The sequence below is a fragment of the Cyanistes caeruleus genome, chromosome 6, assembly GCF_971803275.1.
Source record: "Cyanistes caeruleus chromosome 6, bCyaCae1.hap1.1, whole genome shotgun sequence".
In the NCBI taxonomy this organism is placed as follows: domain Eukaryota; kingdom Metazoa; phylum Chordata; class Aves; order Passeriformes; family Paridae; genus Cyanistes; species Cyanistes caeruleus.
This window is the reverse complement of record NC_141706.1, coordinates 24,593,975-24,621,264: the sequence shown is the minus strand read 5'-3', so window position 1 is coordinate 24,621,264 and position 27,290 is coordinate 24,593,975. Positions and strand designations below refer to the sequence as shown.

General features: G+C 44.1%; 1 protein-coding gene across 13 annotated transcripts; it reads right to left on the bottom strand.

Annotated features, from left to right (window-relative positions):
• Positions 1-5,283: 5,283 nt before the first annotated feature.
• On the bottom strand, positions 5,284-25,945 carry C6H11orf24 (chromosome 6 C11orf24 homolog). 13 transcript variants are annotated; one of them, XM_086895828.1, is made up of 6 exons: positions 25,747-25,935; positions 24,848-24,961; positions 21,501-21,597; positions 9,363-9,601; positions 8,230-8,346; positions 5,284-7,072 (listed from the first exon to the last, which is right to left on the bottom strand). In XM_086895828.1, exons 4-6 carry the CDS (start codon positions 9,517-9,519, stop codon positions 5,937-5,939), a joined length of 1,410 nt encoding a protein of 469 aa, XP_086751954.1. In that variant the 5' UTR covers positions 9,520-9,601; positions 21,501-21,597; positions 24,848-24,961; positions 25,747-25,935; the 3' UTR covers positions 5,284-5,936. The 13 variants fall into 13 exon arrangements, with proteins under 13 accessions (XP_086751954.1, XP_086751959.1, XP_086751953.1 ...); XM_086895833.1 differs by having other exon boundaries at positions 21,501-21,547; positions 25,747-25,930; XM_086895827.1 differs by lacking the exon at positions 25,747-25,935 and adding an exon at positions 25,519-25,643.
• Between the last annotated feature and the right edge of the window lie 1,345 nt (positions 25,946-27,290).

The window sequence follows — 27,290 nt, the reverse complement described above, 5'->3', positions numbered from 1 at the left end:
ACTAGCTTCACCTAGTTCTGATAAAAGTCATCAGCAAGGATTTCATCTGCTCCCTAACAGTACTGCCCTGTGCACCAATATCAGCCGAGCTTCCTCCCTGAGCAAACTCTCTTTTCTGGTACTTTACAGGCTCATCTGCTCCCTGGCATCACCTGGATCACACACAAGGTACCACACCAGACTAAGGATAGTCCTGTCACTGCCTGATGCCACAAGGGTGCAGGACCAGCAGGCAGCCTCACTCCTCTACTCCAGTAAAAGGTTTCAGCTTTTTCATCTGCAGCAGTGACTGCAATCTCAAGATCTGATTGTAGAGATTAATTTAATCTTTAGAATGGGGTTAAATCTTGATTGGTTGTTTTTGTTCTAATTAGCCACGATAGTCACTTCCAAATGTGAGCTTTTTCCAGCTGAATAAACCCTTCCTCCTTTTCTTTTTCCGTCCTCAATGTTACGAGAGTTATACAAAAGATGTAACAGTATTCACACTCACAAGCTTTGGCTACATCATCTGCAGTTAAGGAAAGAAACAAGTGGCATAAATCCACGACCCTCAAAAACAATGTAATTGGTTTCACCTGTCACAGCTTGAAAGAGTTAAAATAATTTAGCCACTTTTGGTAAAGCCAAGTTGTTTGCTTTTCCAAACAAATTGTACAATCCAGTCCAGACAGCTTTAGCCCTTTTAATTTGGACCAGCAGGATGCTGGGCAAGTTCTGTGTGCTTGCAAAGGACCTCTCCTTCAAACATCGTAATACAAACATAACTCCAGCCAAAGCACAAGTTGAACAGCACCCAAGGCTAACCAGGAAGCCCCGGAACAGGCGGAGACTTTTCCCAGATCCTTTGGGATTTCCCTGCCAGAGGGAAGCTGAACCGACGAGCTCTTGTGGAGCCCCGCAGCACAACCTGCTGGCATTTCTCAGCCAAGGCAGGGCTGCTCTAAACACATCACCCAGCCCAGCAGAAGCGCAAAAAGACGAGATCCAAGGACCTGAAACGACAAGGACACCGACCCCAACGCTGTAGCGCAAAGACCAGTTTCCCCACAAAAACCAGCTATCCAGCAAGCCCAAAAAGTCAAAGCAAACCCTAACCCTAACCTAGTCCTTCTAGCAGACCGGAATCAATACAGCTCTAGGTTCTGCTGTTCTTCAGCCTGGTTTCTTCTAGAAAAGCACAATCTTACGAGCCCATACTTTGTGCAAGATGAAAGCATTTGCTTTTGAACCCACGGGCCAACTTCAGCCAAGCACAACAAAGGAAATTAAGTTTCATGAGACTCAGAGGCCATGGAAAAGGAGGCAGCTGGAGTTGCCCTGGCTGGGGAGATGTCGCAATCTGAACTTGCTGTCACAGCTTAACCCCAGCTGGCAACTGAGTACCAAGCAGCTGCTGGCTTGCAACAACTAAAATATCAGAGTATTGTCAATGTTTTTGTCACACTAAATCAAAACACGGCACTGTACCAGTTACTTCAAGGAAAATTAATTCTCGCCCAGCTGAACTCGGGACACTTGCCTTCACTGCATACCAGAGAACCCACAGTGGAAAAAGCCTTCAGAAATGCTTCAGCAGAGAAGGGCTCAGGTTTCCTTTTTTGATGCCAAAAATAAGCAGCCACCAGACAAATCCAGAGAAACCAACTCCACGATACCTCCATTTCCAGATCTTCCTGAGCATTTTCCAACTACATGCAATAGCTGCTTTAAAACTGCTTAAGAGTTCTGCATACACTCTTTAATTCTCTGCACACTACATGGCATATTGCAAACTCATATATGCAATTGCAAAGTTCTTCTTTCCTATTATTCCTTTGAATGTTTTAATATTCCATTATTTCCTTTTTTCTCTTCTGTCTAGAGCAATGTCCTTCTAGAACAAGGTAATTAAAGAAGAGGGAGGTGGCATTTAGAATTAATCTAATCTAAATTTATTTCCAGGATGTTTCTGTTTTAGGCCATACAACAGGTTGAATCCCGATATGCATCAGATATGCTTCACAGCAGCAGAATGTTGTTCTTGGCGCTTCCTTGGCAGATGTCTTCTAGATAACCTGGTAGGACCCAATCTATTGTTATATTGTGAATTCTGCAAGCAAACTTCCAAAGATGTTGCGTTTTCTTCTTTAACATGCTATTAACTATTTCAGCAGGACACCGTGAAATGCAGTAGATGGGCCACCATTTGCAGCCTCAAAAGCAAAACAAGGGAAGCCAACCCAGGAGGATGATTTTAGTCCAGAGAGAAACAAAGGCATGGAGGTAGAAACAACCAAGTGGATGTTTGCTGCTGGTGACCTCCAGCTCATCAGAGAGCCAGAAGGGAAGAAATCCTAATTGCTTTAGATTTGCAGATCGAGTCACCACTACAGAAGACCCCTTTAGATAACTGCACATGCAACCCAACTTTCATGGTCCCACTGCTCTCCTTCTTCAAGGCTTACAAGTAGCTAGACACTTTTTGTTTGTTTGTTTTTAAATGCCTAAACTGAGCTATTATGAGACCATTGGGCTGCAAAGAAAAACCTACTTCAGCTGGCACTGCAATCTGAGCACTACTGAGATAGGACAAGCAATAATGGTTTTAAACTAAAAATGGTAGATCCAGACTAGATATAAAGAAGAAATTTTCCATGAGGGTGGTAGAGCACTTGAACGAGTTGCTCAGAGAGGTGGTGGTTGCCCCATCCCTGGAAATCCCCATCCATGAGCAGGTTAGACATGGCTCTGAGCAACCTGGTCTAGTTGAAGATGTCCCTGCCACAGCAGGGGGGTTAAAACTAGATAACCTTTACAGGTTCCTTCTAATCCAAACTATTGTATGATTCCATGGCAAACAAAGATCTCCACCTTGTATGCAGAAATGCACTGAGGTAAGACTCATTCTGGTGGCTCAGCCTTACACTACAAGGCTCAGTTTCTGTTGAGAAAGTAATTCAGACCTGGAAGTGCAGTAACTCAAATAAGAACAAAAAAGACAGGCTGTGCCAGTATCTGATGAGGAGACCTGGATGTAAACATACCAGGGCTGTGGGAACTGCATCAGGATTCTGATGAGTACTCACCTTCCTGTAAGGACCTGCTAAAAAGCCACAAAGATTTTTATAGTGGTGGTTTCATTTAGCCATGATGTACTTGTAATATTCTCACTATGTCCATGAGAAACTCCCCAAGATTCTTGTAAATAGAATTGTAACTCAATTCCAACTCTTGTAATTATATCATACCCATGTAAATTATCCCTGAAGGGTTTTATTTGTTTTTAATATACCGATCTTCAAGTTTTAGAAAAAGCTCAAGAGATTCCTCTAAGTAATGTCACTTTCCTCTCCCCTCCCTTCATAGTGTCTTGAAGAAACCAGTACAAGAGTCTAATATCTCTTCAAAGAGGAAAATCAGTACCACTGCAACTTCACAAATTTCCACTCCACAAAATCTGGTGTTCAACTTCAGCTCTGTGAATAGATTCACAGAAACCAAAAAAGAAAAGGCCACCGTGAGTGCAAAGTTCATCAGAAATGTCCCCATTTCCAGGATAAGCAATTATAATTCTGATGCTCATAGTTTGTTTGTGGAAATGACTCAGACAACTTAGAAAAAACCCAAAAATAGGGCAGAGAACCAGCAGAAGAGCTGCAACACTGATCCTTTATGTAGGAAGGCACTTCCTAAAGGCAGGAATTCACTATATAGGCAGGGAAGGAAGAGCACTATTGCCTAGATTTGTCCTATCAAAATGCTTTTATCCAAGCTGCCTAAATGAGGAAAAGAAGTGAGCTGAGTCTGAAGAAAAGCTCATCTCCCTACTTGGGAGATGGCAGGGAGCCAGCAGACAGCTCTTATCTCAGTATCTGGAGCAGAGCTCAAGACCACATGCTTAGGTCTGTGGTTAGTGACTCACCTGCAATTAAGGTGAAACCTGAAATCACTATGTAAAGATAAATCTCTGGACTTGGTGGATGTAGAGCAGCATCTGCCAACAGCTCAACACAATCCCAAGCTTCTCAACAGGGTGCAACTCCCCAGCTGTGCTGGGGGATGTTCCCAGCACCTCGTTTGCACAGATGCTCTACACAGGTGGCTCCTGGAAGATGGAGAAATCGGAATTCAGTTCCCTTCTCCTCAGGGCAAACCAATCAATAGTGTGTATTTTAATATTGTAACTTAAAATACAATAAAACTGAGACCCTCAAAAATTCTGCTCTCTCCCTCCATCCCTGCCAGGAAACATGGAGTAAATTTTGTGGCTTATACTTCTTATACTTCAAACTTTCCAAGGAGGTAGACTCCCCAGACCACACTACCCCTTTACCCTGAGAGATGCTCTAACCTAGTGCCTACTGGCATGCAGATGAGGTCCATGAAAAAGTACTGCTAAATGCAACCCTGATGCTGAAAACCAAGTTCTCACTTTCAAAGCAATCTCTCCTCAACACACTCGGCTTGCTGGAGTTTTACCCTCAGAATTTGTGTTGGGTAAGATTCAGGAAAATCTCTCCAGCCTATTTTGCCCAAACAGCCCCTTGGCTGTGCTGGTACTTGTGCTCTCTGCAGCTGTTTTCACAGCACTCTCAGCTGACAATGAAGTCATCTACAAAGTAGGCTCCTCTAGGGTAAAATGCTCCCTCCAAATTCTAAACAGCCCAAGAATTTGAATAAATAATCAAACTGAAGCTCAGCAGCTCAAATTCTGAGCTTTGCTTATTATCACTCTCATTCAAGACTACGTGCAAGCTGGATTAAAGAAAAGCCAACTAATCCAAAGTGAGAGACAAGCTATCAATATTGTTAAAAAACCCCCAACACTCCTCAATCCAGCACTTTGCTATTGGTATGTACATGTCATCCAAATAAGATACATTAATCACTGAAGGATATTTGCTGAAAAATCAAGTGTTTTCTACTTTCTCTCAGCTGCAGATCTTGGGAGGCAAGTTGCAACTGCATGTGCAATTAAGTTTCCAAAATACTAACAACTCTGTGCTGGTCCTAAACGCAAAAGAAAAACCAAAACAGAGGCTGATGCTCTGAGCATGAAAGATAATAAGCAGTAAGTGTGTCTGCATACCTGGAAGACTGGCAGCATAATGGTTTTAAATTACAGAAGCACTACTCTGGAAGACGATGAGTATCTTCTATGACATGTCCATGCTTTCAGCGAGGTTTTCAAAGCCCCCACACTTGGAATACTGAAGTGGAGCTAATTTACTTAAGCCCCAAAAGCTCATTTGCTTGCTTCTGAACTGGCAGGGACAGCAATAAAACAAGAAACACAAGGTATGCCCTTCCAGGGCCCCATTTATTAACTGAATATAAAAATAAGATCATTTAAGTGCAGAGGCACAGTAATCCACTCCGTGGTGAAAAGATAACTTGGGTTAGCAGTAAACAGAGTTTACAATACCTTGTAAACAGACCTCTTCATAAGCAAGAAGCACACTGAAATATGACACACACTGGATTAAAAGTCCCCTTTTGCAACAGTACTCCACACTTCTCATCTGGCTATTTGGGAGCACTTCACAAAAGGTGACAGCATCCTTTGCTCTGTTTTCAGAGGAGCACACATGAAACAAATGAAAACACAGCCTGCACTGTAAACAGCTGAAAAGCACTACAGCATTTTCAGAGGATGGCAACTTACACCTTGTTAGATTTGTTTATAAATGAATTATAATGGCCAAAGCTACTGTGCATTATGAAAATGTTAAAAATTATTCTTTTTTTTTATAGTTTTACAGCAACCTGTTGCACAGTTGAATAAAAAATTATTATTTTTTCTTAATACAGTACATGGCATTTCTCCTCAATTGCACTAGAAGTAAATTTGGAAGCACTTTCAGTTTGTGTTATAGGCAGATAGAAAGGAAAAACAAGTCAGGCAGACTTTGAATCTCCTTTCCATCTCTTGCCCAGTATTTATCCCCACCTCTTCACATCTCTGAGTCCACATACATTCCATTGATCAGGTAATCCACTTGTGTGTAATCTTTCTTCTTGTAGCTCTCATAGGCCTGCATGAGGAAAAGGACTATAACAGTTATGAAAAAGAACGTACCAACTAAAAGCACTGCAAGTAGTGAACTTTTATCCACTAAGTACTGAGTGAGGGGCTCAGCAGCAATGAGAAGATACTCATTGTTTGTGTCCTGAGTTTTTGTGAGGCCCGAAGCTGTTGTTTTGGCTGCATCTGTTGGAGCCATGGCTGTTGAAAAGACATCAGATGTTGACTTTATCCCATGTTCAGTCGTAGTTGCTACTGTGGAGGCTGTAGTTAAACCCATGGCACCTCTTGTAGAGCCCAGAAGAGAAGTTGATTCATTCAAGGATGCTGTGGTTATATCTGCTTCTGGCTTTAGATCTGGCAACATGCTAGTATGCATTGGATTCATAGAGCGAGAACTCTCCGTCAGGATGGCACGCGTGGAAGCGGCGGAAGATGTTCCTGCACCCTGTGGCATGGGGGTGGTCAGTGTTGTGGTCAGTGTCTTCAGGTCAGCTCCAGCAGTGGTGGGGCTGTCAGGGTGAGGAGCACTGGTGCTGGTGGTACTCAGCCTAGACTGCTGTGCTGGGGTACCTGCTTCAGAAGTAACGGTGATGGGAGCAGAAGTGGGGGAAACCGCTGAAACAGAGCTACTATTTCCTGATTTTTGGCTGGTGGTCATTATCTGGGTGACATGGCTGGAAGTGGGAGCAGAGATGGTACCATGAAGGGGAGAAAAGGCAGAGGATGGCACAGCTTTAGTAAAGGTATCAGAATCTCCAGAGGTGTTTGAGGCTTTGGCAGTTGTTTCATAAGTGGTAGACAAAGTTGCATTTGTAATGTTTGTTGTTGTGGTGGGGGCAGTGGTGGTAGGATTGCTTACAAATGTTTTTCTAGTATTAGTTGTGACATCTCTCTTCTCAACACCAGGCAAATGCCTCAAATGAATATTACGAGTCTGAGCAGTTAAAGAAAACGTGTTTTCTGCACTGTGTTGGTCAACCCGTGCATTCAGCATCCTCTCCGTTTTCTGCGGATCGCTCTGGTGGTCAAGCACGGCTGTTTCCCATTCGCCGCTGACAATTTCTTCCAAAAGACAAAACAAATTATCTTTGTAGAAATAAAAAAACTCTCAAGCTCAAATCTAACTTCAACCCCCCAACATGCAAACCAGAACCCATACTTTGCAGCACAAACAGTACAAGTGGAATAAATCAGCCCTGAATTCAGCAAGAATATGAAAACTCAAGACCCCCCTGCCTTTATTGAACATAATCCCTTGGAGGTTTTTTGGTTTGGTGTTTTTCTGCCACAGACCTCTAGTATTTGCCCAGCCAGGGAGTTAATTTCACAAAAGGAGAGTAATGAAGTAGAGGTACAATGCAGAAGCACCGTATCAACAGGAGCAATCTTATAAATGTCAGCTTCTGAGAAGAAGACTCATGCTTTCAAAGTTACACATCATCAACAAAGCCTTTGTGCCTTGATTCGTAATTTTCACTTGTCAAAATTGAGCAGAAATTTCTACTTACACCTTCATACATCAGGATAATTTCCTTCACAACTAAGTGAGCTAGATTTATAGTGACATAAATCCCATCTGCTTATCACAAGTCCAGTTGTTACATTGCAGAGAAACCTTTGCCAACCCAAAACTATGAACAAATGATTTTTTTCTAAACTTGGGTACAATGAACTTTTGAAAAAAACTTTAGAAGATTGATTTCCCAATTATAAATAAGCTCCATTTTGTTACTGTGTCACTTTATTAAAATTGAATACCCTGGTACTGGAAAGTCACCATGAGCAATTGCTGCTCTGATTGAAGAAGGGGTCTGTTGACTCTGGAACAAAATTCTGGCAATCTGAGAGAAAAACAATGCCAGTACATTTTCCTTTCTCTGAAGAAAGATATAAATACATCTGTTATGCCTTTATTTTCACTGGGACAGCATGTGGCATGCAAATGGCGTGAATGAATGATGTCTTCAACATGGAGACAAACTGTTACTCAGTAAGCGCTACAAAAGCTATTCAAAGACACATCATGCACTCATGCAAGTGCCAGAGCCCCTAGGACAAAGTGAAACAGTTACTCCAGGGAACTGTACCTACAGAATCACCCTGCAGGCATTTCACAACCCATCTTCCTCAGCTGAAAGCTTATCAAGGGTTAAATGTAGGTATTTAAAGCAAAATAATCAGGATCCTGGATTTCCCAGATTCCTGAAACATGGCTTTACCTGCAAGCAGGTCTTTGATGTCTTGTTCTCCAGCATTCTGGCACACACTCAGCTGGTGACACTGCAGGAAGAGGCAGTGATTCTGGTAGGGCACAGACCAATTACAGCGATGGCTCCCTGAAAACAGCAGAGAAAATGGATTGCTGCACACAGGATACCAAACACGCCGCTTCGTGGCTCTAATTAATTGAAGAAATAAAAAAGAGGAAAAAAAGCCCCACAACCAGAAAAACCCCCAAGCCACGCAATATCTAGAAGGTCTGGCCTTAAAGGATCCTGACTTTGCCTTAGTGCAAATAACCAAAGAAAGACAATGAAACCAAATTGTCAGTGTAGCCTACCCACCTGTTTGTCTTCTGGTACTAGCATCTCCTGACAACAGCAGTTCACTCACCCAGTGACAAAGTGCACTACAGTTAGGACCCATGTAAATTCATCTGGATGTTTTCATGAGGAAAACAACCATTAATGGCCATTAAAACCAGCATCTTTATTAGGTTCCTAGCCATCTGAATGTCAGACATTCATCCACCTGAGCCAAGGTCTCATCTTCACCACAGCATCACCAGGTTTCTGTATGAGCTACAAGCTTTCTCATCTGGCGAGACAGTGTTGGGACCTTCACAAGGACAGCTCAAAGACTCTTTTAGAAGTTTAATTCTTTGTAAAGACACCTCAGAGGTGGTGAGAAGGCATTTCCCTCAACAGATTTAACAGTGTGCTTGGTTGCAGGACAAAGTGATTTCTTCTAAGGCAGAAAATGCATACAAATACCCAGGAGCAAAGATTACTCGTTCTAGTGCAGCTGTCTACAACAGCACTGCTCACTTGCAAACATCTGGCAGCTGGGAATAATCATTCTTCAATTCAAATGGCCTAACACTGTTTGCACGCTATCAGTGCACACCAACAGCACATGCTGTTTCTTATGGAAGCTCGAAGGGCCCTGGGAAGCAGTTGTCCTGGATTCAATTTAACCAAGGCTGTCAGGAGTTATTCAGCACCACACAGAGAAGCAGTAACTATAAATGCCTGTAAACAACTGGAATTAAGAAAGCCGTCAAAGGAGCAGCAGAGACCTTCAAGGAGAAGAAAACGCAGCTGGAATTCCATCCAAGGGACAAGAACCTCACCTGAAGCACCTGGGCTGTGACAAGCCTGCCTGCATTGCTCTTCATTTGTAAGCCTGTTTATTTGCACTACATGGATTCCTCTCCCTTTTAGAACAGAAGACTGGTGTTCACATATACAGATGGAAATCAGCAGGAAGAACACAATGGCAGTCCACATCTTCAGGGCTGGCCTTACAGGGAAGCTTCTCTTCCCAGAAGAAATTATCTCTTATATCAACTTCAGATCCACTGCAATATACCTATTAAAAAAACAAAACAAAAAAAAACAAATGAGCAGGAATGGAAAATAAAAGCATACAGAAGGCAGGAAAATATCATTACACATCACAAACAAGCAAGGGCTCAGAGACAGGAGAAGTAAAGACCTTTCCCAACTTCCCAGAGAAGCTCTTTCTTTGGAAAAGGTACTTTGCTCTCCTTCCTTCACATCCCAGTGGAGAACAGCTTAAGTCAATAGCCTTGTGTACAAAGGCATTCTCAAAGCCCAGTAGCACGTGGCAGTACAGATTCGATATCTTTGGACTCATCCTGGCACCCTTAACGTTGTGCCCAGGCTCAGCAGAAGCGTTTTCACCAGTTTGAGCACACTGATAATAAGGGGAACTATAGTCCTGGCCCTGCCTTTACACCAAGTCAGCCAAAACCAAGTAACCAAGGTTGATTTCTTCTTTGGTTTTACTGGTCATTACAAAAAAATCAGAGAAATTTTGATTGAAAACAAGCAAAACCCACTATTTCGGGTCTTCCAAGACATTACACGGACACAGCTGTTACTGAAGAATATCCACACCCAAAAGTAGCCTTTACTTCCCCTCAAAAAACAACCAATAATGTCTTTCCTTCATTATTAATGCACCCATGTGACTTTGACTCAATAGAGGGGCTTCCGTCGCTCAAGGCACTGGAACAGCTCCCACTGACATCAGAGAAGATTAGTAGCTTCTACCTGGATTTACCCTCTTTAGTAGCTTCTATCTGGATTTATCCTCTTGCTTCTGAGGTTTTTGGAGCTTTGCATGAGCTTCCAAACAGTTCAGTCTGAACCAGACCTACTATAAACCTCTTCCCTAAGGAATTTTTAAGGGCAATCCTCTTGCTCATCATTAAAGTAAGCTTTAGTCACCATCCTGAAGTCATGAAGAGAAATGTGACAGCCTTCAAAGAGTGCTGAGATTCAGCTTTGTGTGACATCTCTGAGATGGATGTGATGACTGCAAAGGCAGTTCACAACACAGAATGAGCAGCATGTGTGAATGGTATAAATACCACAGTGAAGAACATCTAACAGTCCGCAGTAATGTGCGTAAGACCCTAATTTAGCCATCCAGGCTAGAAGTCTCAGTTTCAACCATGAGAACTCTAGTTTCAACCATGCTTGTGAATTTAAGAATCTACTAGCTATTTCTCCCCCAAAAAAGCCCCAAATAATGTTTGTTAGCTGTGACTCAGATTGTAATGTTTTTATGCTTCGTACCACTAAACTTTTGTTTCCAATTCTTCCTTCTGCTATATCCTAAAGCCCCAAACAGGGCAACAGAGTTTTAGCTTCAAAACCACCCTGTCTGAAAAGGGGTGAAATATAGGCAGCTACCCCAAGCTCCTCAGAGCTTGTATATATACAATATACAGGTACACACTGGACTGTCAAAGAGCCAAAGATGGAGACAAAACTTGATATTAAAATGCAGTGTCTCAAATTCAGTTTTCCTAGTATACCTTCAAGTTCCCTGAGGAACTCAAGAGTTTCCTTCCTGCCTATTTACTCTAGTAAAAAGAGTTATTTTACCTGTTGAAAATAGATGGAGCATTTTTAGATCTGCTCTCCCAGAGAGATGGGAAGTCCAAAATGATTGTAGGGCCTTTGCACTGCTGACCTCAGCTCATGCACCCCTCTTGAGCTTTCTCCCTGGAGCAAGTGTGCACAGCATCACGCTCATTTTGTGCAAGCAGGTTTCTCAGGGCATCTCACCTGGCAGCTGGAAGTATTTCTAAATCTGGCTTGACAACAGAAGTCCTGGCAGGGAAAGGCAGCTCAGCAGCCCCATCTAGTCCTATGTACCAGCGACTACGCCCGGTGTCCAGCCAGCACCAGCTCTGCCAGGGCCCCTCTCCCATCACACACTGTGCAAGCACAGCACAGACTGGCTTTGCTCTTTCCTTATCACTTCTTTCAAGTGTGCTTTACCAAATTTGAAAGAATCAGGACAGGAGAGGAGATGACCTGTGCAATACCAGCACAGCCTTTGCAACATGCTACACCAGCATCAGCTGCTCAGGAAAGCAGCCCCACGTTCTTGTCAGGGAATTAACAATACTAATTTGTATTGTTCAGCCAAGCCATTTTCCAATATTTTTTCCACTCTCCCAAACTGCAAGGCACTTTTACAAGTTTGTCTCAGCCTTTATCACACTCTTACTGTAATTCTTTGTATATATTGTAGATTAACCGTTGAAAGCTGCAGTTGATAAAACAGGGAGCAAGGGGGAAAGCAAGGGAAAACATTAAATATTTTGCCCACAAGAGATTTATTTTTTTTCCAGAGCAGACAGCAAGAACTTCCTTTAAACTCCAAATCCTTCAACTTACAGCAAGTGAATTGGGTTCTATCAAAGACACGAGAGGTATCTCACCTCAGAGCACTGTTTGGCAACCTGCACTCCCATCCCATGGTGCCAAAGTGCACTTTTAAAAAGCTCACAGGTCATAGGCAGAGATTCAGAAAGTGGTACTTTACACACAAACAAAAAGGAAAAAAAACCATCATTAATGTATTTCACATTTGAAAGAGTGTAGCTTATGTCCCTTTTCAAGGTCCAGGGTTTATAAGAAGCACTGTTTTACAACCTAAGAAGTGACCCTGAGAATAAATTACCCATGTAATAATGCATGCATACACTGTTTCAAATAAACTAGTAAGGAATAACAGCAATGAATACAACCACTAAACATTTATATAGGAGTCTTTTTCCATACCTTTAGTAATAATTTTGCGATTGTAATTAACACCCTCAGAGAATAAACATCTTGCATTGCATTTTTAAGCTGCAGACATAATAGCATTATAGCTACAAATAAATACTATCATTATTATTATAATTAACATCTCAGTTTTACGACAAATAAAATATTAATATTAATCTCAACCAACCCAAGAACTACAGATATTTGCAAGATCAAATGATCACACCAGTAGCTAGAAGCTGTTGCATTGACATGCATCCCCTATGCAAAGGGATGTTTTGTATCCACAACCACATCCATTCACTACAAGTCCTACCATCACAGCTCACTTTGGTTCCACTTGACTGCAGCAACTGCACAGCAAAACAAAACCCCAGAAAGTGACTGTCACCTCTTCCAAAGTACCTGGCAGCCTTTCTGGATGAGGCCAGCATTGGTTTAGGAGGACATGCCAAGCTCATGCACTAGCTATTTGTCCCCTCTTTCCCTCTCACTAAATATGGTCTCCTCAGGGGCCAACTGGCAATACCTCCCCCTAAGGCACTCAATACAAGATTATAAGCTTAAAACACTTTTTAACATCCTTTAGCCAATTATAAAAATCCCTGTGCAGACTGCAGGGTGATTGTGTGAAGCAGACAAACACAATGCACAGACTGTATCAGACAAGCAAACAGCTCCTTTCCAAGACCAGTAAGAGGATAACCAGTTGCAGCCACATTTTAATGCAGTACAGATGAGGTTTGGGATGCTGTATTAAATATCAGAAACCCCAGCAAGAGGTGTGGTTTTTTGACCTCTTTCACCTTAGCCAATTCCATTCATCCAAAACAGGAGTTACAATTACTTGCAGATCACTTTTCCCAACTTAACAACTGCCCTCTATATCATGAGAAATAGGCTGTGTTTCTGACTTCCTCTCACACTTTTAGTCAGCCCCACATGGTTCCATCTGTACTCAGAGACCCCTCTGAGCCCACCCCCCAAAACTTACATCCCAAAACAGCACTAACTAAACCTTATCCAAACCATGTTGATCCCTGTCTGGACAACACAGTGCAAGAGATGAATGATACTGCTCCCCTCAGGCATAATTTTGAGAAGTTGTGGCAAAATTGACTCCTCAAGCACTACTTTCTCCACCTATAGAACATCCCCAAGGAAATTCAAAGCCAAACTAAAGCAAAACCAAACCACAAAAGACAGCAACAAATAAAGTCTGGGAAAAGACTACACTCTGAAAAATGCAAAGTTCACTTTTGTTATCTGTGGCTGTAACTCAGCAGGGAACAAGCATGCTGGCAAACCAGAATAACTTTGAGTCAACAACTGAATGACTGATGACTTTGCAGTGTACACACATTTCCAGAGGGCACTGCCTGCTGGGTTTCAGAATAGTTCCTCGCTTCTTGCTGATCTCACACTGCTTAAGCCAAGAAATTTACACAAATAATAATAATAAAAAAAAATAAAAATCATTATTTCAAAGAACAATGATTGGAATGATGTTGCAAGAGCAGAGAGAAGCCCTTGCCATATAAATCCCTTGCCTCCATGCCCCCCACCAGCCTCAGCTGTTCCTGGTTAAGCAGCTGCAAGGTGCACGCAATGACTGCACCAGAGTGAGGAGAGATACAGAAACAGACAAAAAAAATCACAAAAAAGAGGGAATGTGGGTGTTAGAGATCACAGGTACAAAGTGTGCAAAGTAAATCATTTAGGGCAACACATGCTCTTTTGAGCTGTCATTGAGGAGCCAGTAGACACTGCCTCAAAACTCATGCTCCCAAGTGTGCATGGACTAGGTATGAAATACGGTCTGAGTTGAAAAGAAACATTCTATCTTCAGTATAATAAAGCAGGGAAAACGGGTGGAATACCTTTTGCAGACAAGAGTGCTCCTCTCCCATCAAATGGAGAAAGCATAAGGCCTGTTTCCCACTTGCATTTGCTGCTTAACACTTGACGTGTTGTCAGCTTCCTAAACAAGTGCAACATTTCTCTCTTTAGAAAAACAGAATTAAACCAGATTTTGCCAAGGCAAGACAAGCATATCTCATTGTAAATCAAGGCAAGAATACAGGAGATAGGGAATCTGCACTGCAACCCTCAGATGCATTTTACATCCCAAGCTTCTCTCCAAGACTGAAGATGCACATGTAGATAGGTTTGGGGACAGAAGGGGCAACACCAAGGCACACGAGGCTGACCCAATGTCAGCTGAGTACGACCAGATGAAGTTATATGGTTTTCTGAACAGCAGCTTTAGAGCCATTAAGTTTCTTTGGCTCCCCAAGAAAGTTTTGATAAGCTGCAAAGCTGTTTCTACCAGCTTTACCCATCTCCATCTCTCTGTTCCTTGGTTGCACACTTGGCTCCTCTCTTGGGAGGAATAAGGGAGACAGCTGATGCAGTTGAGAACACTATTGAGGCTTCATGGCGATCATGGTTTTCCTCTGAAGAAAAAAATACTAAAGCCTAAAATTCCTAAACCAGCATCACCCATCCATCATCCTTTCTCACCCATATTAGAGCCATGTGCTGCAGTTCTGATGCTGAGAAGTACTACTCAGCAAAACATTTTTCCTGTGAAAAATGATCAGACAGCTATTTGATTTATGAAAATGTGCCTTGTTTTGAAATATCTGAAACAATCTAGTTTTAATATACAGAAAAGCAAGCTGCCAAAGGCTAACTGCATAAAGCTGTGACTGAACAATAAATCTGTCAACAAAAATACCTTTAAGCAATAAAAATCTGTACTATGGCTCAACTGCAACCTTCCCATGTCTGGTCTACACCCGAAGCAGATAGAAGTTTTCAGACGTGTTGTTGTCTCATGGGAACTGCAGATCATATGCAGGGCATTTCACGCCATGTGTTTCAAATTAACCAGCTTTCAACAAGACCCTCAAAGGAACCATCCCAGTGGGCTCCCACATGAACTCTGCAGCCTTGAACTAACACAGAGCAAAGTTCATCAAGAAGGGTAAGAGGCCAGCTCCCGAGGTTGGTTTCTCCAAGTGCCTGCAGCAGCAGGTACTCTGCAGGGCAGGTGCTTCATGCTTGCTGAGGGATGGCTTTAGAAGCTAGAACCAGCACATTCCACATGCACAGAAATAAACTGTGCCTGAGGTGCTATTAAATCCAAAACTGACAAGCGTGGCGCTAACAGAGACTTAGCAAGCAGCAACTTGGTAACAAATAACAGCAACACAGGTACAAATAACCAAGTGTCACTTCTGGAGCAAGTGCCAGCGTGTTAAAGCCTGGTCACCCACCCACCCCCTGCCCTGCAGAATTTTACCAGAGTCAGCAAATTCCTGACAATCCAGATCAATTCAAGTTCCACTGAAATACTATCTTCCACTCCAGATATTTCTGAGAATTCAGTATGCTCCTCTTCATGCAGCTGAAATACTAATTTTAGGCTCATGGTAACATAGGACATACCTCCATCCAGAACACAAGGTTCTGCAACTTTGCTCAAGAATTTAAGCCTGTGCATGATTTTCAGCAGGGTTACACACAGCAAAAATGTCACCTTATGTTACAAAAGCATCAGGCTGTGGGAGCTCAGAAACTCAGGAAAGGTTCACAGAGCCTGGAAACAGCCAAAACACAACCCCAGTGGGATGACTGAAAGGGACTGTCTGCTCAGCCCTAAAACAACCAGAAGAAACGTAAACATTTTTGGCTACTTCTTCCTTCGAGGAAGCAAGATCTTTGTGCATACCCTGAAATACGGAAAATAAACACAAATTTAAAAAAAAAAATAAAAAATCCAAACATGTGGCTCCACCTCCAGTTATTCTCACAAGCAAAACAACCTGAAGAGTCCTAGATTATAGGAAGTTTCCTCTATTTAAGCAAACAACTCAGGTTAAAAAACAAAGGTAGTTTCATACGGAAGACCTCTGATGAGATGCAGCAGAAGGACACTCCAGCTTATCTCAATGCAATATTACACTGGGGAGGTTTTCACTATACATGTTAGGACAAAGAAGAGATTCTTCCTAAAGTCTCCAAGCCAGGAACACATATATAGCCATACCAAATAAAGTTTGTTGCCACATGCATCACTGCTTTGTGATTCTGACAGATTGAAAGGTGTGGAAATCACAGGGCAGGGTGGGTGGGAAAGCTTAGCCAAATCTATTTTTGCCAAACAAAGAAAGAATTAAATGCAATAGCAGCTCTCCTCATCCTTGCTGGTCTTCCCTGTGGCAGGTTCCTCTTAGCCAGCAAGTTTTCAGGTCATGCACCAACCTGAATTTAAACCTGTTATCAGAACCTAGAGGAAAAACATCCTTCCCTCTCCTTACTCTCACGGGCTGCCAAGGCAGCATCTGCAGAAGAGCTTCAGACCAGCTCTTGGGTTTCATCTCCTGCACACCAACAGGGCAGCAGCTCTGCTCTCCTACCTTGTTCTGGGTTCCCTCTTTTCCATTTCAGAATAAACTCTTTATTACAGTTTTGAGTCTTGATACTCAAAAACTGATTAATAAAGTAAAATAAGCTTGGTTTGAGCTCCTCAAAGCTCTTCCAGCTCTCCAAACCTCACTTAAAGGTCTTCCAGTACTACGGAGCCCCTCATCATGGAAGAGAGGTTACATAGGCAGCAGCAGATCCTTCTGAACCTTTCTGAGCTCAATATAGAAGGTCTGTCCATCTGTCTGTCTGCTGCTGATGTGGCTAACAAGAACTCCAAAACTATCCCAGCAGACCACCTGAATGTCATGGGCACCTACAGAAAGTCAGCAGAGCAGCTCACCAAGAGAGATTACAACTGCCACAAACACCAGTTTAACTTGTACCAAAGACTCAAATGTGCAAAGTGCTCTGTATTTGATTGGACAAATGGGGTCACCAATACAGATATTTTCAGGAGCCATTTCAGATGCCTCTGTGCTTATATCAGTCTTCAATATTTGCCCCGCAGTACAGCAACAAACATAGAAAAAACCCCAAAGTTGAAACCTCTCTCTCAAATTTTAATACCTGCTGCTGTAACAAAACCAAGAGGTTATTCTTACTCCTCCAGGAGCTGTGACCTAAAAGCATCAGGAAGACTGAACCAATTAAAAACTTCTGGCTACTGAAAAAGATGCTCTGATCCTGTAATGAGGGGAATGGTGAACTAGAAAAGCAAACTACCAACAAGATAAACCCTGGTTACACCCTGTTTCAAAGATGACCTCACCATACACTAATTATCTAGGCCAAGAGTTTCCCTGGGAGATGCTGTCCAAGCTCAGATGACAAAAATAAGGGAAAGGACAAGCATGGGAAAACCACACTATCAGCAGAAACTCTTACTGCTTGCTTCTGAGTGATGTTCTGAAGACTTCAGTTCTACTGTACTCCAGTACAAAACTGTCCAATATCATCAGATCACCATTACAGGTCAGGAATCAACAGGTGGAACAGACTGTGACTGAACGAAATCAGATACAAACCAAAAGATGTGCCAAGAATGAAATAATTCACACTTCAATTCACATGCACTTCTACCTATCAAACAACACCTTTTGCTTCAAATTGTTTGCTGCTAGAGACTCTGCAAGACTGGAACGAAAAATGGCTATAAATGCAGGAAAGTGAGAACCCAGGCAGCCAGCACTGAGGTACAACACTTCTTCAGCCTCTTCCTTTAAACAAAGTTTAGGACCCTCAGAACTAGAGCCCAGACTAACAAGTCCAACTCAAAGGCTGAAGAGTCCCATTGTAGGGACCTCAAACCTATAAACCTGCTCTTGCTCCTGTTCAGCTGTAAGGAAGGGGTTAAATCCTAGCAGTACACTGCCTCAGAACACAAGGTGAAGTGACACCAAAGCTGCTTTCCTCAAAAGCTGCAGTTTGTAGTAAACCAGGAACTGCCCTACATAAGCAGCAGAGTCATTCCTACAGAATGTCAGCAATCTGAGTGACACAGCCCATGTTTGGCATCACAACTGTCAACTACTGAGAAACGTGTTTGCTTCTTAAAATCGTCCAGAAATCTGAAAATTCCCACAAGAGATCAGAGAAAGCACCAGACAGCAATGGGTCAGAGGACCAGAAGGTTCTTCAGGCTCCTTCTCTATTTTGGGTTTAGAACCAGCATCTTCTTGGGATATAATGCAGAACAGCACTTTCACTTGAGTTGCCTGGAATTATATCATGAGGTAAATCTACCCAAACTGACAACAGAGCAGAAAAACTGCACTGCAGTGAGGATCATGTATTGAGGATTTTGGGGTGAATTTTAGGTTTATATGCCTTTTTTTCTGACAGACATCTGAAAAGGAACTTGCTTAGCAAACAATCTAGTACCTATAGGCCAAGACAGAAAATTCTCTACCTATGCAGATGCATATTAACATCTACAAAATCAAACAACCTCTAACCATTTAAACTGCTTGCCCACCATTTGAGTCTTTGCTTTTTAAAGCACTTCCATCCAGCAGTAGCATTCCTGGAGATGAGAGAAAAATACTAAACTAAATTTGTCCACGTATTTTATTTACAAATTCTCTCCTTCCCCCAGACATCTTTTATGCAGATGAATTTCTGTATGAAATCCTGTGTTACAGCTCTATGCTCACTGGATGGCATTCATTGTATCTTCCTAAGAAGCAACTACAAATGTGAATGCCCGAGTCAGCTGTTTATCACAATTTTGGAGCATGCATTTCAACTCCAGAAGGGACCTCTGCAGGTGTTATCTTACTGATTTACTGCAAACAAATTTGTCCCAAGACATGCAATAACTTAAGAGCTCATTCAGTAGAGGGGTTTGTTTTCAGTCAGCTCCCAGGGGGGCAGGTTGCCTACTCCGTAGTTTGCATTACATCTGTTTCCACTTTCAGAGGGGTCAAAGACCAAGTGCAGAACATACCACCCAGAAAGAGCTGCTTACTAATATTGCCAAAATCTGCAGGAAAAAAAAGATGGCAACCAAAATCACCCAACTCACCAGCGTTTTCTGCTTATATCTTCTTTTTAAACACTTTCATTCAGATATTCCTCAAGAGGATGGATCATCAGCGCTGGAAACCCACTTCTGCTACAGCTGTTAAATCATGTATTTCATATTTCATTGCATCAACATACATCCAGCTTCTACACATTACAAGATTTTCAAAGCCTAGAAATCCTTGCTTCCCTTGCAATGGACAGAAAAGCAACAAACAGGAATCTACAAATACATGGGATTGAGTCAAAAGCTATTTGCTAAATAGCAAACAAACACAACACCCTGCTTTTGCTTACCAAGTCAGCTGCTAACAAAAGCCATCTGCATTAGAGCTCAGACCAGGCCACGTGTTTCTCAAACTCAAGCAAGTGTCCCTGAAGAACATTATGAGCTGTTTCCACATTAGCATATCTCTCTTAGGCAGTAATTCCCCAAACACACAAAAACTCACATAACTTTATGTGTGAGAATAAGCCTAGCAGAACCTGTGGAACCTGTGACACGCATAAAATTGAGTGGTGTAGCCACCACCAGGCTCATGACACTGCAATCCCTTGCTGGCTTCACCACCCAAAATGTGCCCATTGGAGTCAGGGATATCCCAGACGTTGTCAGTGGTGCATTTCAGCCACAGCCCATGCCTACTCCAGCCACCTCAGAGATGGTCATTACAGCCAGAACACATAGCTCCTGCCACTTCCAGTGCAAATATACACTGCTGGCAATCCCTTAAAAAAACACCATCATAGATGAAGATGTAACTTATGTCTTAACAATGCAACTTATGTCTTGGCCTCTGATGAGACCCAACCTGGAGTGCTGTGTTCAGCACCTCTCCCATGAGGACAGGCTGAGAGAGTTGGGGCTGTTCAGACTGAAGAAGAAAAGATCCTGAGGTGACCGTATTGTGGTCTTTCAGTACTTAAAGGAGACATATAGAAAAGAGGGAGATGGACTTTTTACAGGGGAAGAGAGTGACAGGACAAGGAGAGATTTAGCTTATATGCTAGGATTAAGTTTTTCATCATGAGGGTGGTAAGGCACTGGCACAGGGTGCTCAGAAAAGTTGTAGATATCCCTCCTCTGAAAGCGTTTAGGGACAGGTTGGAAGGAACCCTGAGCAATGTGATCATTTCTGCCTATGTCAGGGGGTTTGGAGCTAGATGATATTCAAGGTCCCTTCCAAGCCTAACCCTTTTATGATGGGAATAAATGCTCTTTGCTTGCACATAGAGAATTTCAAGGTATCACTGGGCAGCTGTCAGAATTCCCCATCCTTAACCCCCTTAATAAGCCAGTCTCTGTTTATCTTATGGAAAGAAAAACCCAGAAAGATTTTTTTGCCCCACCACATTCTCCTTTTTTAATTTGATACAGGAGTTGCAACCTACATGCTACTGCCAGCAAGACAACACACTGATGATGTAAAGTTTCATCATAAGGATTGATGGCATAGAGGAGATTTGCTGACACAAAACCACCAGCCCAACCTTTGTAATATGGGTTAGTCCACAGCACAACAAGGCATCAGTTCAAAAGAGCAGAGCAAAAAAAAAAAGGCAAGGTAGATCAACCCTCCCTTATCTCACAGGGTGGGAAAAGGGGTGTGAAAAGATTGAGTCATTCATGTCTATCTATAGGAGGAACTGGTCAGAGCTGGAAGTCAAAATGAAAATCAAGTCTCTTGAAATCCAGCTGAGTACACAGGTACAAGTCAGCTTTTCCTATGAAAGTATGTACATATTGTGTTATTAGCAGCATCTCAGAACATCTGAAAAGAAAAATGCCACAGCAGGTATTTCCAGATGGAGAGAGGGAAGAGGAGTGCTCCTATAACATGAACTACAAACAAATCACATTTCTGTATCAATACTGATATTCAGGGCATGATGAACACCAGAAAACGTGGAAGTAAAGAGGTAACACAAATGCATGAAGCAGCCTCCTCTCCAGTTAATGGTTGTTTAATCTTAGACAGACCCAAAATATTTCCCTTCAAGCAGTTTGCATTCAGACCACTTCTACCTTTATTTCCTATTCTTCAGTTTATTCCTGCTTGGTGAACAGAGATTAATTTTGCCCTCACCCATCTGCACATGCTCAGGTCCTGCTGACTTCTACAGAGTTTCTCTCTACTAATTGGCTTGTTTTACAGCAGTTTCAAATCTATCCAGAGAGACCAAAAGCAAAAATAATGATTTTGAGTGTACAAACTTACCATGCAAACACTTGTGAATGCTTTCTTGCTGTCAGGAATTATTGCGCCTTTAGGGAAAGCAAAAGCCAATAAAAGCCTGAATACAGTAGGACTACAGCTGAAAGCATAGGAAAAAAATGTGTAAAATGTTATTGTATGCAACCAGAGAGACATTTCTGTGAGACTGTCAAAGCATTTTCACAAAGAGGTGGAAGAGTGGAAAGGTTTATTCTGCTTTCTATACAGAGAAGCCAAACAAAAAAAAAGACAGAGAAGAAGACTCAGCAAAAGAACATGCTTAATCCTATTAAAATTAATGAGATTTCATCCTGGTCTCCACACACTAGCTGTAGTAGGAGTTTAACTTAAGTGGATTTAAAACCAGATTTGGTTAAAGAGCTGCAAAGTCTCTCCTCAAGCCAAACAAATATAAATCCAACACAAACATACATGTAAAATTCAACACAAATTTTATCAGCCACTCTCCTTCACCCCCTTTTTTTTTTTTTTAAACAAATCTGAAACCAGGACACAGGGACACATGAGAAATATATACTGACATGTTTTGCTGGTCTATTGCATAAGTAGTTCTCTTGGCCTGGCACCAAGTCAGAGTCAGGTGGAGCCTGGGAAGGCAAACCCAATGCCCTGCTGGACAGTCATTGTTAGCAGAAGCAGTGGACTTGCTGAATGTCTCAGTAAGTAATAAAAAGGCTCCTGTACACAAAGCACCTCTCCTTCCCTCTCTGTGTTCTTCAGGAATAACAGACATAACTATGGGGACTCATACACATGGCCACATCTGCAGAACACAATTTAGTTGTCCTTTAGGGGACACAGCCCAGCTGAGTCTCCCCAGGCAAAGGTGCCAAGAGCTGTGGTGATGCACAGAGATAACCCAGGCACACCCCTGCAACCCACAGGCTGAACTTCCTGCTCAAATGGGGGGACCAGCTGGTTCCTCAAGCTGGTGCAAGATGTACAAACGAACTGTGGGTCCTGCCACCCTGGGGGACAGTCCAACCGGCTGCAAATAAACAAGTACCCATATCCCTGGCTCTCTACCTTCTGTTTCTTTCTTCACAGCACATCATCCTGCAGGAAAACAACCAACCAAACAAGCACCCAGTGTGCTTTCCAAATGGTTGACAGCAACCATTTCAAACAGGAGGAAAGGACATGGTGAAGAATCCAGACCCACACACTGTCACACCGTTCCGGAGATCCCGCATTCTGCAAAGGGTGGTTAAAGACCAGCCTTCCCACCACAGCAATGCCACCACTGCTTTCAGTCCCATCCAGTTTGACTAGACAGCACCACCCTGGTGCCAGTGCAGCAGCACACCTACCTCTCAGCACTAAAACCCAAGATCTGAGTTGTGAGGAGGCTGTGCCCAGAACAGAGAAAAATGAAGCCCACAAAGGAAATTAAAGACTGTCAGACATTTTTGCACCTATGGTGATGGACATTCAAAACTGCCCTGAGGAAACCTCATCCCAGGGAAATCACAAGAACAACAAAGCAGAGCCCTCAGCTAAATGCAAGGTTTTCACCTACAGAACCAAAGCAATGAGCAAGCCAGACAGCAAAACAGCAAGCAGCCAAGTGCTACTTTACACACCAGCAAGATAATCATGTGGTTCCACCCTTCAAGAAGGGGATCTCCATGCCACAGCAGAGACAAGCTGTCCTTTCCTGAATGAATTGCTGCATCACAAGCACGCTGAGCATCTTACCTGCATGGGGACTCTCTCGGATTGCCAGCAGTCAAAAGCTGGAGGAGCTGTGAACCCAAAATGCACCTGCCTGCACTAATTTTTAGCATTGTCACTGTCCCTGCAGTGCATTCAGAAGCATCCTTAGACCCAGCTGCCAATTCACAACTCCTTCACTAACTCCCCCAGTCTAAGCTGTAGGAAGGGAACCAGAAAAGACTGGAGAAATGAACGCATCAAATGCTTGCTACCATCAAGCAAGAGAGGACTCAATAGCAGTTTATTTCACAGGACTTCTTGGCTTCGCTATCAACAAAGTCAACAGCCCTTTCCACACCCAGACAGGCTGGATATCATTGACATGTGGGGTATGACAAATGATTACACCTGCAGAACAGGCTGGAAGCTGGGAAGGGAACCAGCCTTGCTGAGCCAGAGCACACAGTGTCAGATGGCATCCAGCACACACAGCAGGGATACTGCCCTCCCAGTCCTTTTAAGGGCAGGAGGAAAAAAAGTCTTAAAGATCACATTGTCTGGCTGCTGGTTCAGCACAACCCATGGAGTTTCATCCAACAATTACTGTGTTGGACCTGGGTGGGAAGGCTATCTCATGTACCTCACAAATGAGCTTTGAACCAGCATGTGCACGACACCTCCTTCAGAAGAGCATCCTATCCCAGTTGAAACAAGGACAAACACTCAGCTGCTGTGGGTTGTCACTGCTCTGCAATGCACAGCAGCTGAGGAACTACTTGTAAGTCCTGGTGAATTGACTGCTTTTTCCTCCAGCTTTCCCATGCACAATCTCCATTCATAAATGTCCCTGCAACATTTTCCCTTGAAAATTTAGCCAGTAACATACAAGTAAAAAGTCTGCTAGTACACTTCCTGTAATCCAGGGTATGCGTCCAGACATTTTAAACACATCACAAGGTCTTCAGTACTGAAGTTCTTCCATCACCAAAGTTTGAAATTTTGCTTGCAATTTACTCCTGTAACCTTCAAAAAGCCTGTGCCAGGAGAATTCCCTTAGAAGGCAGAGGCTTCAGGTTGTATGGATGTGCCAATAAGAATTTCAATAATAGATAACCAGATGCAAAGTCTGTTTCCTGGCAGATGGGTTTATAAAACCAGCAGGGAATTTGCAATTAAAAACAAAAAATAAAGACGCCCTCACCAACATGTTAAGAGGCATGTGGCCTGGAATTTCGTCCAAAAAAGTACTAGAACAATACATGTGTGTATACATGCACTACACATAAAAGCCAGAGCCAAGCAGCAAACACACACAACACATGTACAAATCTACTACAGACACAAAAGCTCACAAAAATTGATGGATTTCTTCTAAACTATCCATTGCCACATAATGGACTGCATTAACATACACAGCAGTAGTTGATTATGGTAGATAAATTTGATTAATACAAAAAAACATGCACTTTTGAGACAAAAACATTGCGTCAACCTGCGTCCTAGAGCCTAGTTTTCAAAGCTACTGTTTAGTCACAAGCCCTCTGAGGACTAAAGGGCACCAAATGTTCACTATCAGCAAGTTCACATTGCTCATCAAAACTGCATCACAATCTGTCTGAAGGTGGGGAGGATTTCTTGGGTTTGTCCCTCCAGTAAGCAGTCAGATAACTCACTTTATCAGGAAACAGCAGTGGTGTTGCATGACCAAGTCCGGCAGGGATTCAGCCAGCTAACATCAAGGCGCATTACTTGACACAATCCTGCGACGGGAGTTTTCTTTGCCAATCCTAGAAAACAAAGTTTGGGAGACAGAGGGGAAAGTTAAAGGATTTGCTGAACCCACCAGATGAAGATTCACTGCAATAGGATACCCCCAGAGAGTGCTGTATTTGAGAGCCTGGTCAAGGAACGGTGTTTACTCTTCCTGCCATTTCCTGGACTCCAGCTGACACCTTTGCTAACATTGCCCAGGGCACAGTTAAACCTTCTGAAAACCTTTACTTAAGGTAGGATAAATGGAAAAAGATTTCAGGACGATACCACAGGACGCCACTTACCAGCGTAACCTCACTTGCACACACTCAACATTATTCATTTGGACACACGATATATTTACATATCACCGATGCCCTGCCTAAGGGGGGCGGCTCCTACAGACACCGCATCTTTGAGGTGGTCCACAGGGCCTAAAAAAATGTTACACTCGGGCGGTGAGTTACTTGCTGAGTCAATCACCTCTTCCCCGCAATGAACCCCAGTTCTCCCCACTAACAAAACCATCTACAAGCGCTCACAGACTGCGGGGGAGCACAGCCGCCGCTGCGGGGGGAGGACAGCAACTTACTGCAACATTTATCGGCGGCTCGTGCCGCAAATGTACTCGCAACTGGTGCGGCGGTTCACGGGAACGGCTGCCCAGCCGCCGCTCCCCCCTCGCGCCTCCTCGCCCGCCGCACCCGCCCGGGCTCCGCGCCCCCGCGAGAGCCCCGGCACGGCCGCTCGCCCGGCACCGCGTCCCTCCCGCCCGCGCTCCCTCAGGCCCAGGACGAGTCACCGCCCGCCCGCAACTCACGACGTGGCGGAGCCCGTGGGAGGACGCGCTCCCGGGGCGAGAGAGGCGCTCGGCCGGCGCTGGCGCCGCCCCCGCGGGCAGGGAAAGACAGGGGACGACAGGGAAGAGCCCCGGGCAGGGAAGGGACACCGGAGCCCCGCGGCCCCGCCACATGCCACGGCCGGGCCCCGCCCCGCCCGCGCCCCCTCCGCGCCCCATTGGCCCGCCTCTCCTGGCCCCGCCCCTCCCGCGCGGGCCCCGCCCCTGGCCCCGCCCCTGGCCCCGCCCCCGGCGCTCGCCCCGGAAAGGCCCCGGGAAGGCCCCGGGAAGCCCCGGGGGCAGAGGGCGGGCGCTGCCCGCGGAAGTGACGAGCGACCGCGGCCTCCGGGAGCCGGCGGTGCTGTGCGTGAATTACCCGCGGCTTGAGACCGGTGGGTCTTTGCAGTCGTGGCTAGGGCACAGCAGCGACAGGCTGTGCTCGCACGCGGCTATTTTCCTTCTCCCCCGGGGTTTTCCGCAGCGTGGGCTCCGGCGCCGCCGCCGCGGGTCGTGGCACGGCAGAGGAGCGGCCTTGGCAAAGCTCCCGTGGATGCCGATCCGTTCCGACGGCGGGCTGGACCTGTCCCTGTCCCTGCCCGGGGCAGCGGGGCTGGAGCTGGATGAGCTTTAAAGTGGCTTCCAACCCAAACCGTTCTATGGTTCATTGTCACCACCAGCAGGAAAAAAAACCAAAAATAGATGAGGTGTACTGGCTGACAGTGTCCTGCTGTCCCGGAGTGTGACAAGCACACATCCCACCATAATCCAACATAACTGTTCTCATATAACCCCTACATTGTGCAAGTCTTCACTGAATGTGCCAGCCCACTGCCCGCAGCATTGCTTAAACAGAGAATGCTGCTGAGATAAATACTAAATCAAAGGCCAGAAATCAGCTCTTCCATGGCTGTATGGTCGTTTTGAGTGTTGCTGGCTATGGCAAAGGTTTGCACATCAGCAGCCCCCAGCTGCTTGGGGCAAATCCTACCAGCAGCAGAGCTTTGAATCTTTTATATACCATGTACTGCTCATGTATATACAGACACAAAAATGATAAAAACACCTGAGCTGCACCCTGAAGAGTGGAGCTGGCTCCATGAAATGGCATCAGGTGCAGGAAACCATGGGTGCCCATTTCCATGCTAGCACACTGTCTCCTGAATTCAGCTCCTTGCAGTTATTTACAGATTGCCCAAAGAAGAGAGGCACTAGACCCTGGAAGAAATTCTTTACTGTGGGGTTGGTGGGTCCTTGGACCAGTTCTCCCAGAGAAGCCGTGGGTGCCCCATCCCTGTCAGTGTTCAAGGCCAGGCTGGATGGAGCCCTGCACAACCTGGTCTAGTGGAAGGTGTCCCTGTCCATGGCAAGGGGGTTGGAACTGGCTGATCTTCAAGATCTCTTCCAAATGATACCATTCTGTGATGCTATGAAAAAAGAGTCATCAAAAAAAATGTGCAGAAACCAAGCTTGTGCACACACAGACACAGTCCAGACTGTGAGATACTTCATATTGTAACTGTACCATT